At 47.1% G+C, this 14141-nt stretch overlaps 1 protein-coding gene across 1 annotated transcript; it reads right to left on the bottom strand.

Moving 5' to 3' along the window:
• Positions 1 to 861: 861 nt before the first annotated feature.
• Positions 862 to 4448, bottom strand: LOC309345137 (uncharacterized protein). The gene is made up of 5 exons (XM_081868198.1): positions 4369 to 4448; positions 4145 to 4249; positions 1999 to 2050; positions 1756 to 1828; positions 862 to 1466 (listed from the first exon to the last, which is right to left on the bottom strand). Exons 1-4 carry the CDS (start codon positions 4408 to 4410, stop codon positions 1803 to 1805), a joined length of 225 nt encoding a protein of 74 aa, XP_081724324.1. The 5' UTR covers positions 4411 to 4448; the 3' UTR covers positions 862 to 1466; positions 1756 to 1802.
• Positions 4449 to 14141: the final 9693 nt, after the last annotated feature.

The following is a 14141-nucleotide window of genomic DNA, read 5'->3' as shown; positions in this document are numbered from 1 at the left end:
GGGCCATATACTGTGGGTGTGCAGGGCCAGTGGCAAAAGTGAGCCAAGCAACAGATGCAAATTTTACCTTTCTACAGCGTGTTAGTTTCGACACATGCACACTACAGCATGGGTAGGCAACCTAAGGCCCAGGGGCCGGATCCGGCCCAATTGCCTTCTAAATCCAGCCCACGGACGCTCCAGGAATCTGCATGTTTTTATATGAGTAGAATGTATGCTTTTATTTAAAATGCATCTCTGGGTTATTTGTGGGTCTTAGGAATTCGTTCATTCCCCGCCCCCCGCCCCCAAAAATAGTCTGGCCCACCAGATGGTCTGAGGGACGGTGGACCGGCCTACGGCTGAAAAAGGTTGCTCTTGGGCTTCCATCAGGCAAGCAAGAGGTTATCCCAAGAATTCAGGGGGCCCTTGCAGCCAGGAAGAAACACCTACCAAGGTGCGAACCAGAACCAGAGAAGGGTGAGGCCTGGGGAGATTTCTGAGGGCCAGACAAGAAGGCTTGGAGGGCCACTTTCAGCTCCCTGCCGCAAGCCTGAGTTTCCCCACGCCTCTGTTCCATTAGGAGTCTGTTCGGCACCTCTCATTCATTGCACATGTAGATTGTGGTGATCCACTAGAGTAAGGTTGCCAGCCGTCCCCGTTTCCCGGGGACAGTCCCCGGATTTACAAACCAGTCCCCTGACAAAATCCACTGAATTCGACTGAAGTTGAAAAGTGTTCCGGGAATCATTGAAAAAATCTGGGAGCTTTAGAGAGAGCCTAAGAGAGGCAGATGGATGTTCCCTGGAGAAAAAGTGAAGCAGCAGCAGCTGCTCCCATTGCAAATTTGGAGCATTTCAGCTGCCGTGTGCTTTGCAATCTGCAACAGGCCTCTGTGTGCTTTCAAGTCTTGCATCCCTTTTCCTGCATAAGCCCTTTTAGAAAGATGGCCATTGTTTCGACTTTTCGGAAACATCTGCCCCTCAAAGACCCTGCCCAGCCGCTCCCACCCTGCTACAACATTAGCACATTAACTGGAGGGGAGAGAGAAGATGGTTTGTGGTTTAACAGCTAAAATACGGGTGATACAACCAGCTCGTTCGCAGGAGTATCGGTTGTCAAAAGTACTTCTTCGCCAGCTACAAAGCAGGAATTTGATACAGAGAAAATCAGGACACTGAACTACTTGGGCTCACTTGACAGGTACGAGCTAAAGTTATCCATAGGAACACTGGAAGCTGCCTTATGCAGAATCAGGCCCTTGGTCCATCCAGCCCAGCTCTCACTCAGCCATCTAATCACCACATAGATAAGACTCAGACAGCACCCAGAGTCAGGCAGGAGCGGAAGAAGCGAAGAGCAGTTTCTGCCCCCTCCTTTCTGAAAACATCATTTCAGGAGATTCTCGCAATGGGAGGGAGTGAAAATATCAACATTGCCCCCATGGAAAGGCAGATCAGGAGGTCTTGCCAGCATCATTCTGTCACCTGCAAGAGAAAAAAAGGTAAGTAGGATGCCAGGAGTGCCAGCTTCTCTCACAGGTGAAGCAAGGCATCTCTAACAACAGGTGGGCCTTTGAGAAAGCCTTACCTGCTGAGTGCATTTTGACCTTTGTGCCCATTTCATATGTTACTTGTGCAAAAATACATCTCCCCTCCTCTGGACCCTTGGCCTCAACAGTCCCGCCCCCCCCCCCAAAAGATGGAAAGAACCCAGAGATTGGTTTAAAAACCAACCAAATGAGACCAAACGGAGAAAAAACACTATCCTCCTTACCCAGTAGCCTCTCTCTGGTGTCCAGCGGAGCCCGAGGTCTGCACTGACTACAAGTCTTCAATGATGATGCCATCTGGATGGAAGAGAATGAAAATGAGAGTCAGTCTGGTCGCTGCCGTCCCAGGCCAGGTCGGAAAGGCCTGCCAGTCAGGGGAGCAGGTCCTGCAGGAGAACCTGGGAGGCAACGATTTTAAAGCAAATAAGGGACAAGGGAGTTCGCTGTTTCCAAGGTGTGGGGTTTACCTTCTTTGGGTCTCCGCTGGAAGCATGTCAGGTGTGGCTGAATTACTGTCATCTGTGTTGTAAACAAAAATATGCCCTTTTCCCTTATGGGGTATCCAAGAACCCATGTAGAGTCCTTACATAGGTTCCTATTGGTAGAAGAGAATAACAGAGGCCAACCAGAGAATATTGAGAAGCAAAGCAGCTAGTACGCTTGATCTTTATTGATCTGTTCAGGGTGCTCCCCTCACACGCAGGAGAAAGGAGGAGGGACCCAGAAAAATGGTGTGCAAGGCCTTATAAAGACTTTTGAAATTGCCACCCTGTAGATCAAGACCACCCCCAGAAACATCATACATACATCACAGAAGGGGTGTAACCTAAGACCACCCCTCAGATACATCACACCTACATCACAGAAAAGGCGATCTAAAACAGAAATTTAAATATTGTTTTTCTCTTGTTCTTGTTTATCTCCTGTCTGCCAGGTTACTTGATTGGATTGCCTGGGGAGCCTGGCCATTCTTTTGTAGTATAAATACTTAGTTCCTGGGCCAGGTCAAAGGCTCACATCCTATTCATACACAGACATACCCTTAAGACAGGATTTGTGAAGGAAAAGACAATGGGGAGGCTTTTCCATTTTGGCCTTGCAGAGAAAACATTTGCTCAGTTTAGGAATCAAAATGGCTTCAGGTCGGTCTTCCTGTGCTGATCTATGTACGTGTGGTTATGAACATTGTTGTTGTTGTTGTTTAGTCGTTTAGTCGTGTCCGACTCTTCATGACCCCATGGACCAGAGCATGCCAGGCACTTCTGTCTTCCACTGTCTCCCGCAGTTTGGTCAGACTCATGTTTGTAGCTTCTAGAACACTGTCCAACCATCTCGTCCTCTGTCGTCCCCATCTCCTTGTGCCCTCCATCTTTCCCAACATCAGGGTCTTTTCCAGGGAGTCTTCTCTTCTCATGAGGTGGCCAAAGTATTGGAGCCTCAGCTTCACGATCTGTCCTCCCAGTGAGCACTCAGGGCTAATTTCCTTAAGAATGGATGCGTTTGATCTTCTTGCAGTCAATGGGTCTCTCAAGAGTCTCCTCCAGCACCATAATTAAAAAGCATCAATTCTTCGGCAACCAGCCTTCTTTATGGTCCAGCTCTCACTTCCATACATCACTACTGGGATTAACTATACGGACCTTTGTTGGCTTTGTCCATGGAGTTTTCTTGGCAGGGATACTGGAGTGGCTTGCCGGTTCCTGCTCCAGGTGGATCATGTTTGGTCAAAACTCTCCACTATGACCTGTCCATCTTGGGTGGCCCTGCACGGCATAGCTCATAGCTTCTCCGAGTTATTCAAGCCCCTTCGCCACAGCAAGGCAGTGATCCATGAAGGGGTTATGAACATTACCATATATCTAAGACCTCAAAATTCCTATCACATCTGCAAAGAAAAATCCGGGTCAGGTGATACTACGAAATCCACCCTGAATGGGTGCAAGAGAGCACAGAAGCAGCCCCAAACCAAGAACCACGGGCCTCTCTCTGCCTTGGGCCCAATCCCTTGTCCCAGAGGACCTCCCCGGGTCCTGCAGCCTCCTGGGCAGAGGTGGAAGGGCAGCAGCAGCAGGAAAGGGGGCAGGAAAAGCCTCTGGCCTCATCCTGGCCCCCAGGGACACACAGCGCATCATCTGTGTTAAAAGTCGCTGGGGGGGGGGTGTTGACATGCAGAGGGCCAGGAGGCCAGCTGGCTAGCCCCAGCTGGGCTGTCTCATTCTAGCAGTCCCGCTGCGAAGACCCATAGGCCTCTGCTCCGACGTAAATCAGCGACCCGGGCTTCAAAGACAGGGCACACTATCAGCAGATTGAACTGCGCACACAGAATAGGCTTGAGGCTTGTGAAAGCATACTACAACTACAGATTTATTAATCATAAATCAGGACATAGAAACATGTCGTCTCCCTCTCCTCGTCTTCTCAGAGAGAACGGAAAAAACAAAAGCTATACACAACGGAAGTTCCCAGCAAGCTGTGCTGGAATGTAAACAGACATGTGACACGCAACAGTTCCACATGTCTGCTCCTTAAGGTGGAATAAAAATCTCAACAGGGTGTGCTCTTGGGCGGATGGAAGCAACTGCAGAAATGAAGAGAAGAAGGCGAGGTACTTACTCTGAGTTGGGGGAATCTCCGCGCCACGGCCGGCAGCAGAGAAATGCTGCTGGCTTCTAGCTCCTGAGCCTCCCTAGTTTCCCCAAGGGCATAGCCTTGGAGGTCCTGCGGGAGGAAAGAGCATCTCAGTTGGGACCAGTTGGGGCCAAAGCAGCAGGGCAGGCTCAAGGGCCTCAGCCCCGAGCAAGTTGGGGGGAGCGCATATGGGCCATCGGGACACTTACACTGAGCAGCTGGAGGAGGGTTCCAGGATTGGGGGCTTCCATCAGGAGACTCCCCAGCAAGAGCCAGAAGTGCAGCTTCAGTTCCTGCGGGAAAAGAGAGAAAAGAAGTTGAGTGCTGGGCAGGGCCGTCTTGAACTTACCGGTAGTTCCTGAGCCAAGTCACAGGCTCACTCTATTCATACACATATATACCCTTAAGACAGGTATTGTGAATGAAAAGACGATGGGGAAGCTTTTCCATCTTCCTTTGACCTTGCAGAGAAAACATTTGGTCAGTTTGGGAGCTAAAATGGCTCCAGGATGCCCTCCTGTGCTGCCTCAGATATGTGGCCCATACATTTATGTACGTGTTTGCCTGGCAAATCCATGAACATTTATTATATATATGTTTATATATAAGACCTTAATTTTTTATTTCAGGGGACTCAACTGGGCTGGGAAACAGGAGCATGTCTTAACTTTTCCTTTGTTTTACTCAATGGGTGTAAGGTGGAGGTCAAGGGAGGGACAGGGGCAAATTTGGATGGCGGCTAATGGGTTGAGGTTGAATCCTGACAAGGCAGAAGTACTGTTCTTGGGGGACAGGGGGCGGGCTGGTGTGGAGGACTCCCTGGTCCTGAATGGGGTAACTGTGCCCCTGAAGGACCAGGTGCGCAGCCTGAGAGTCATTTTGAACTCACAGCTGTCCATGGAGGCGCAGGTCAATTCTGTGTCCAGGGCAGCTGTCTACCAGCTCCACCTGGTACGCAGGCTGAGACCCTACCTGCCTGCGGACTGTCTCGCCAGAGTGGTGCATGCTCTAGTTATCTCCCGCTTGGACTACTGCAATGAGCTCTACGTGGGGCTACCTTTGAAGGTGACCCAGAAACTACAACTAATCCAGAATGCGGCAGCTAGACTGGTGACTGGGGGCGGCCGCTGAGACCACATAACACCAGTCTTGAAAGACCTACATTGGCTCCCAGTACGTTTCCGAGCACAATTCAACGTGTTGGTGTTGACCTTTAAAGCCCTAAACAGCCTCGGCCCAGTATACCTATAGGAGCGTCTCCTCCCCCATTGTTCTGCCCGGACTCTGAGGTCCAGCGCCGAGGGCCTTCTGGCGGTTCCCTCATTGCAAAAAGCAAAGCTACAGGGCCTTCTCGGTAGTGGCACCCGCCCTGTGGAATGCTCTCCCATCAGATGTCAAAGCGATAAATAACTACCTGACATTCAGAAGACATCTTAAGGCAGCCCTGTTCAGGGAAGTTTTTAATGTGTGACATTTTAGTGTATTTTTGGTCTCTGTGGAAGCCGCCCAGAGTGGCTGGGGAAACCCAGCCAGATGGGCGGGGTATAAATTATTATTATTATTATCTGAGACTCAGGTTTCCACCAGAAAAACCCACCCAGTTTGTGACACAGATGTGATGCATGTATGACATTTTATTAAAAGGTGCGGGTAAAATGGGCTTTTTTCTGCTTCTTCCATGTGGCAGTTGGAAGTCTTGTTTAAACAGTTCATTGAATAAGGAGCCAAGACTCTGCAGAGGACCCCAGGACTCACCCCCCCCCAGGAGATGAAGAGAAAGGAAGGAATGCTACTTACAGCCTGCCCATTTCTGCCACGAAAACTTCCCACCCACCTCTCTAAACTAGTTAACTATCTAAAATGCCCACCCAAGCCTAACTGTCACCCCAACCCCCAGCCCTAAGCCTAACCCTAACCCCTGCCCTAACCCTACACCTAACCCTAACTACTCCTCTATAAACAAAATAAATATACACAGAATATATACAAAATAGGCACAAATGTTCCCTAAATAAAAATGTAAAATAAAAAATAAAGAATAAAAAGTAAAATAAATCAAATCAAATGAATCAAATAAAAGTAATAAATCAAATCAAAATCAAAATAAGAAACCGGAAAAATAACAACAAACCAAACTCCTCTCCTAATCGCCACCAACTGCCACTAACTCCTCTTTCTCTACTCGCCTCACTACTAACCCACAGTACCTGCTTGCAAGTGGGTGGCTTTTAAAGGAGAAGCAAGAGAGGTCACAAAGGAGGGCGGGTCCTGGTCACCGTGGCAACCCCCCCCCCACCTGAGCCCACCTGGCCTCTCCCAAGAGGAGAGGCTCCTCTCTCAGAACTCAGAGGCACCTGCTCTTCTGCCTGCATCTCCTTCTTCCCAAAGGGAGACCATCCCCACATCCTTCCAGGCAGGCTGGGGGGTCTCCATAGTGCAGGATTGGACCATCTGCTTGGCATGCAGATCTTCTGTCGTGGGCCGCATCTCCGAGGGAGGGGTGGCTGGCAATGTCCCCCCCCCCCTCCGTCCGAACCCCTGGAGAACTGTTGCCGGTCAGTGAAGGCGATGCTGAAGTCAATGGGTCACAGGACTGACTCTGTCCATGGCAGCTTCCTAGGAATATTCCTCTGAAGTTCTTTAGCTGAAGAGGAGCAGGCGAACTTCTGCACCGGACCAACCATCGATTCCTTTCGTTAAAAGACAATCTGGAAAAGTCCCTGTTTAATAGTAGTAGTAGTAGTAGTAGTAATATAATAATAATATTTTATTTATACCCCACCCTTCCCGGTTCAAAAACCAGGCTCAGGGCGGCTAACAACAAATTTAAAACACTTAATTGTAAAAGCAGCATAAAATACAGTATAAAAACATGAATAACAATAAAATTCAAAGCCCCTCTCCTGTTGCCCCCCTGGGTATTTAGAGGTACAGCCCCCCCCCCCCCGAATATGGAAGCTCTCCATTCATTTTTGTTTTTAATTTAGTATATTTATATAAAAGGTGCTATCAGAATTCTAAGGTCTCAAATCTATAAAATACATGTTCATAAATGTACAAGGCAAACACATACAGTGGACCCTCGGGTTACGTTACCTTCGGGTAACGTAATCTTCGGGTTGCGAACGTGGCAAACCCAGAAGTGAGTTTGCCGGTCGCACATGCACAGAGGTGGTCCTCCGGTTACGAAATTTTCGGTATACAGCCAGGCCTTCGGAATGGATCCCGTTCGTCTCCGGAGATACCACTGTACAGAAGTCCATATAAACCACGTGTCTGAAATAGTACAGGAGAAAAATCCCGAAGCCATTCTGATTCTCCCAATGACCTCAAATATTCCTCTGCAGTAAGGGAGGCGAAATGTGTCCCATTTTAGATTGTTCTCAAATTCTTTTCTGTTATTTTTCTAACTGCTTTTTTTTGTATGTTGTGCAGATTTGTTTTATTTATATTTGTTAATTTTACATGCCTCCCTTCATTTGAATATCACAGGGCGGTTTGCAATATAAAAACACAAAAACGCGAAAATATATAACATTGCCTTGGCGCCAGGGCCGGCACACCCATGAGGCGAGGTGAGGTGACTGCCTCAGGCGGCAGAATCCACAAGGGCAGAAAATCCCAAAGTCGATCTTTTCCCCAGCCCTGTTCCTGATGTATCTCCTCAACCACCCCTTCTTCCCTGACTGGGGGGCATTTTGTGGTTCACTTCAGGTACCAAAATGTGTTGAACAGGCCAGCCCTGCTTGGGGCACAGGTAGAAGGCAATTCATACATTATTGTTATAGAATTGATCCTAATGACATTGATGACTGCACTTGTAGAATAATAATCTTTGCGGTTTGATTTGGGCCTTGGATGTTTGTACCGGTAACTAGAAATGCTCCTTCAACGTGCCCCACCCTGTGAGCATTAGCTTTTTACCCTTCACATGGTTAACTCTCGGCCGTGGGGAGATTTCACATCTTGGAAGTTGCATCAGAACAGGAAATGACTCTCCATTATCCCTGCAGGAGAGTGCAATCGGATCCAAAACCCAAGTTTTCCATGAGGACGACCAAAAATAACATCAATTCACTGGGCTGTAATAAGCTTCAGATGCCACTGCAACTGGGTTGTGTTTTTTTAAAAAATATATTCCAGCCAGAAGTTTAAAAATGCATCCTTAGTCATTTCAGAGCCAAGCGAAACTCTTGGCAGTCAAAGCAGCAACAAGTCCAGGCAGCTGGCTCGAATCATAAATAGTGATTTAGAGAGGAGAGCGCGAGTCAGGTTTTTCCTACAATCCCATCCTTCAGCTCAAGTTACTGGGAACAGAATCAGGTTTGTCAACTGGGATTCCTGATTCCGTTAGCTGGAAGGGACTAATCCGTGCTGTTTCAGGATGCAAACACAAAGGAATCGCTTCCCGTTATATTTTTCAGTGTACACCGAAGATGTTTCAAAGCACGCTATAAGTGAATCTTGAAGGATACTTGGGGTGACCATAAGGACTCCAGTTCAGATGGAGATTTGCTTCCTTTCAGCCTGGCCCCATTCATCTGTTAATTGGAGAGTAGTTAAAGGTGCTGGAAATTATAGCACTGGGGGGGACGACTACTGCAGTTCCCAGGTTTCTCTGGGAAGCCATGTGTTTTAAATGTATGGAATGGGTGTGACCTAGCTTGGTGTAAAGAAAAGCTAAAACAAAGGAGGTAAAAATAAACCCAACCTATACGAGTGAGAGGAAACTGCATAAAGTTGAAATTTTATATTTCAGAAATCTTTTCTGTTTGTTTGTTTATAGAAAAGTTTGAATAGTTTTTAAATGTCCCTTTATTGTCACTAAGGACGCGGGTGGCGCTGTGGGTTAAACCACAGAGCCTAGGATTTGCCGATCAGAAGGTCGGCGGTTCAAATCCCCGTGACGGGGTGAGCTCCCGTTGCTCGGTCCCTGCTACTGCCAACCTAGCAGTTCAAAAGCACATCAAAGTGCAAGTAGATAAATAGGTACCGCTCCGGCGGGAAGGTAAACAGCGCTTCTATGTGCTGCTCTGGTTCGCCAGAAGCGGCTTAGTCATGCTGGCCACATGACCCGGAAGCTGTACGCCGGCTCCTTTGGCCAGTAAAGCGAGATGAGCGCCGCAACGCCAGAGTTGGTCACGACTGGACCTAATGGTCAGGGGTCCCTTTATCTTTACCTTATTGTCACTAAAATCAAACCAGGATTTCAATTTGAATGTATTTGTCCTCCAAAGTAAAGTCTTCTTCTTTGGTGATCCCTCGTAGCCAAGTAAGATTGTCTTCCTTAAACACAGTCTTAACAGTGAGTCCGTAAGAGACTGTGGAGGCCAATTCTGGATCCACACGTCCTTCCACAGTGGGGACATAGGTTCCCAGGTGGGAGTTGATCACTGTGGATTTCCCAAGTGTGCCTTCCTCTTAGCACGTTTCTCCCTTGCGTCCTGAATTTGAGCGTCTTCAGAGCCCATGATACCTTTGGTAAAGGCTGTTCTCCAACTGGAGCGCTCGCAGGCCAGTGTTACCCAGTTATCAGTGTTTATACTACCTTTTTTTTTTTTTTAAGATTTGCCTTGAGAGAGTCTTTAAACCTCTTTTGTTGAATAGAGTAGTAGAGGGACTACAATAAGCCAGAAGATCAAGAAAGAAGACACAACCATCAAGAGAAAATATATTCTGAACAAAGTCATGAGGCTGGCCTTTGGGAAGAGCAGTGGGTCCTGCAATTATAGGGCTGGTCTTGTTTGAACAGCACAGGGTGCCTTAGGCATTAAGATACAGTGGTACCTCGGGTTAAGTACTTAATTCGTTCCGGAGGTCCGTTCTTAACCTGAAACTGTTCTTAACCTGAAGCACCACTTTAGCTAATGGGGCCTCCTGCTGCTGCCGCTGCGCCACCACCGCGTGGTTTCTGTTCTCGTCCTGAAGCAAAGTTCTTAACCCGAGGTACTATTTCTGGGTTAGCGGAGTCTATAACCTGAAGCGTCTGTAACCTGAAGCGTATGTAACCCGAGGTACCACTGTACCAGCAGGATGTTGGTACCAACCGTCCAACCTTGGTTTAAACCCTTCATGCATTTTTGTAACCTCGCTCACTAATCTTCAGGACAACAGCAGTTCGGATAGGGAAGGGCTGGCAAACAACGCTTGATAAGCCCCAAGGGAATGTTACACAAGCTCAGAGCACATAGGCAGGTCCACCTTGAGAAGCAGGGGAGATGAGTGTCAATAAAAGAGCCACAACTGGGTCAAGGAAAATAGTAAGACCTATCAGTAGAGTTTAGGGTTGGGTTCCATGGGCAAAATTGTGTGTGTGTTGGCAGATTTCTCCATGCTCAGATCCCAGATGGAATTCATCACGTAATAGTTAAAACACATGGCTTTCCCCCAAAGAACTCCTTGGTGCAGGAGCTTGGAAATGGAGCTCAGCTGGGTGCACAAACTACAGTTCTTAGGATTCTTTGGGGGAGGCTATGACTGGTAAATTGATAGGGTTTTCTACCTTGCAAGGAACTTAGAATTGCAGAGTTCAAAGGGGTCATCTAGTCCAAACCTCTGCAATGCAGGAATCCTTGCTAAGGAACTTGTTTTGTGTGAGGGACGTTGGATCAGGTGAGCCTGCAGGCTAATGTGGTACAGTCCAGACCTCAGTGAAGACTAGTTTGCAACTCTGATGGAGATTTGCCCTGGCACATTTCTTAGCTACTGTGAAGGAACACCTCCATCCCCATCGTTCTACCCGGACTCTGAGGTCCAGCTCTGAGGGCCTTCTGGCGGTTCCCTCCCTGAGAGAAGTAAGGTTACAAGGAATCAGGCAGAGGGCCTTCTTGGTGGTGGTGCCCACTCTGTGGAACCCCCTCCCATAATATGTCAAGGAAATAAACAACTATCTGACTTTTAGAAGACATCTGAAGAAGGCAGCCCTTTTTAGGGAAGTTTTTAATGTTTGATGTTTTCCTGTGTTTGATGTTTCAATTCATTGGAAGCTGCTCAGAATGGTTGGGGCAACCCAGGACTCAGCTACATTAGTAAAGAAAAAGCGTTTTAAATGCACAATAACACCAGGGACTCAGCTATATAGCTGCAAATAAAATATTTTAAGAGTGTTTTAAGTGCAATATACAATGTGGCACTAGATGGCGATGGTGAGAGTAATGGAAAATTCAATGTATTTTTAAAAATGCTTTTAAAGAAGCATTTTTAGAACGTTTTTTTATATCTGTGTAGATTCCACTCTGATGGCTTTGTGGAGTTCCGACTTTCGGCAACGTATTTTCCTGAAACGTTTTTTAAAAAGATGTATTTAGATCCAGCCCCAGTCAGATGAGTGGAGTACAAATTATAATATTTTTATTTTTTTTATTTTTATTAATCTTAGGCAGACACCACTGGACGATGGAGGGTGTCTTCAGTTCTTGGAATGAGCAGAACCACAATCTGTACCCAATCATAGTGGGTTAAGCATAACTCGGAGCAGTCTCTAGGGGAAACTGACACATCAACAGCCTTGGTGTTTGTTTTTAAAGAACAAAGCACTACAAACCATTATTTACCAAAGCTGTAACTCCCATCAGCAGTTTCCAAGGTGCTATCAAGTGTTTGTTTGATGTGTTGCGTAACTGAATTTTACCCAAGCTGACTTGGCTGCCTCCCGTCCACTTAGACATCTTTGAACTATTTTTGCAAACAGGTTGCTCAAAGGGAGAACCATCTCCTGTTAACTGCATAGCATTGGTCTTGTTTTAGCTGCAGGGCATTGGGTGACGTGCCTTCAGTGTGTCGCTATTTTGTGCGAGGAATTCAAGCGGGTACCAGGAAATTTAGGTTGGCGTGGCTGACGTGGGTGAAAGCACTCTGTCACCCTAGCAGAACAAATCCACTTTTTAAAAAAATGGCAACACTCTTCCTGGGCCACGACCTTCAACAGGAACTCTTGAATCCCTTCTGAAGTGTGCGATAGGAATTTTATGGTCTTAGACATATGGTAAGGTTCATAAGTGTACCGACCAAGCACGTACATAGATCAGCACAGGAAGACCAACCTGGAACCATTTTGATTCGTAAACTGAGCCAATGTTTTCTCTGCAAGGTCAAAGTGGGAAACCTCCCATTGTCTCTTTCCTCACAAATCCTGTCTTAAGGGCACATTTAAGATATGAATAGGGTGTGAGCCTGTGACCTGGCCCAGGAACTAAGTATTTATCATTACAAAAGACTGGCCAGGCTCCCCAGGCAATCCAATCAAGTAACCTGCCAGACAGGAGATAAACAAGGACAGGAGAAAAACAACATTCAAATTTCTGTTTAGACCGCCTTTTCTGTGATGTTTCTGGGGGTGGTCTTGATCTACAGGGTGGCAATTTCAAAAGTCTTTATAAGGCCTTGCGCACCATTTTTCTGGGTTCCTCCTCTCTCTTGCGGGTAAGGGGGTCACCCTGTTGCAACAGATCAATAAAGATCAAGCTTACTCGCTGCTTTGCTTCTCAATATTCTCTGGTTGGCCTCTGTTATTCTCTCCTACCAATAGGGAACCTATGTAAGGAGTCTATATGGGCTCTTTGATACCCCATAAAGGAAAAGGGCAATTTTTGTTTACAACAAGTGGCACCAGCCCAGACACAATGACAATGAGACCTGGGTGCGAGTGTGCAACCTTTAACCAGTTGCATGCTGGTTAAGATGTACTGAACGTCCCTTATCGCCTGTTTCCCCAACACTGAGCATAGAACTCTGTGGTTCCTCTCTCTCTCCCGGCCTGAACCTAAACTGAAGTTATTTTTAGTTCTAATGTTTTCGCAAGCGCCGTCAGGAGCCAAGAACAGGGAAACGCAGAGCTCGAGAGAACTTCTCCAAAGTTCATAAAAACAAGTGGGAGGGAAGAGGAATCTGGTTTTCGTCGCTGTCTGCCCAGACCGAGAAGTTGCTCCTGCCAAATTCATACTTTCCACCACATCTGAGGTTATGAATACGCCACAGTGGGGGAAAGCTGCACCGGTTGAATATCTGCCCGGTTACCATGCCACTGTTAAAAGGCATAGGGAAGGGAAGGAGGAGTAAACTGATACGACAGACCACATAAAAAGGGCGATAACAGGAATTTTTAGGGGGAAAGCTTTCAAGAGTCTTCTTTAATAATAATAAAAACAATATTAAAAAGTTAGATATTTGATGCAGTTTGAAAAACTGGAAACTTTCCAAAATATCCAAAAACTGTCCAATAAGTTGTATGGCCCGTGCCTCTGCCTCTTAACTCCTTGAACTATTGTTCTGGCCGGCAGTGATGGAGACTGTGGCCCAAAACATCTGGAGGGCATCAAACTGGCATTTAAAACCTGTTGGCATCCAGCATGCCAGTTCACGAGGTACCTCAGTCATTTTCAGAGACTTCCATGCCATCGGTGCAAAACATTATCAGTAACTAACTAAGATCTAGGAGCAGATCAATCCTGCCCACTGCTCCCCAAATCCCCGAGGGAACTTGAGCGAATCATCTTTTAAAATCAACCTTTTAAAAATATTTTGCGACAAGAGCCAGCTTGTGCCAGCAGTCTACATCTGCTGTGTTGTTCTCGATAGCTTGGGGACTTTTCTATTCTTACCTAAGGATTGTGTTATGCAGGAACTTATAACAAGAAGCAGTAAGACCTAGCCATGCGACGGTCACCTCCAGACTGGATTATTGTAACTCACTCTACGTGGGGCTGCCCTTGAGACTGACCCAGGAACTCCAGTGGGTGCAGAATGCCGTAGCAAGACTCATTATGGGGTTCTCGCCACGGGATCACATTCACCTGGTGCTATACCAACTGCACTGGCTGCCGGTGGAGTACAGGATCAGGTTTAAGGTGCTGGTTTTAACCTTTAAAGCCCTAATTGGCCTAGGACCCTTGTACCTATGGGACCGCCTCTCCTGGTATGCCCCACGGAAAACCTTACGGTCTGCAAACAAGAACATCTTGGAGATCCCAGGCCACAGGGAGGT

This window comes from Podarcis erhardii (assembly GCF_964252035.2).
Source record: "Podarcis erhardii genome assembly, chromosome: 6".
In the NCBI taxonomy this organism is placed as follows: domain Eukaryota; kingdom Metazoa; phylum Chordata; class Lepidosauria; order Squamata; family Lacertidae; genus Podarcis; species Podarcis erhardii.
Note: the sequence above shows the minus strand (reverse complement) of the source record. Positions and strands in the feature narration are given on the sequence as shown.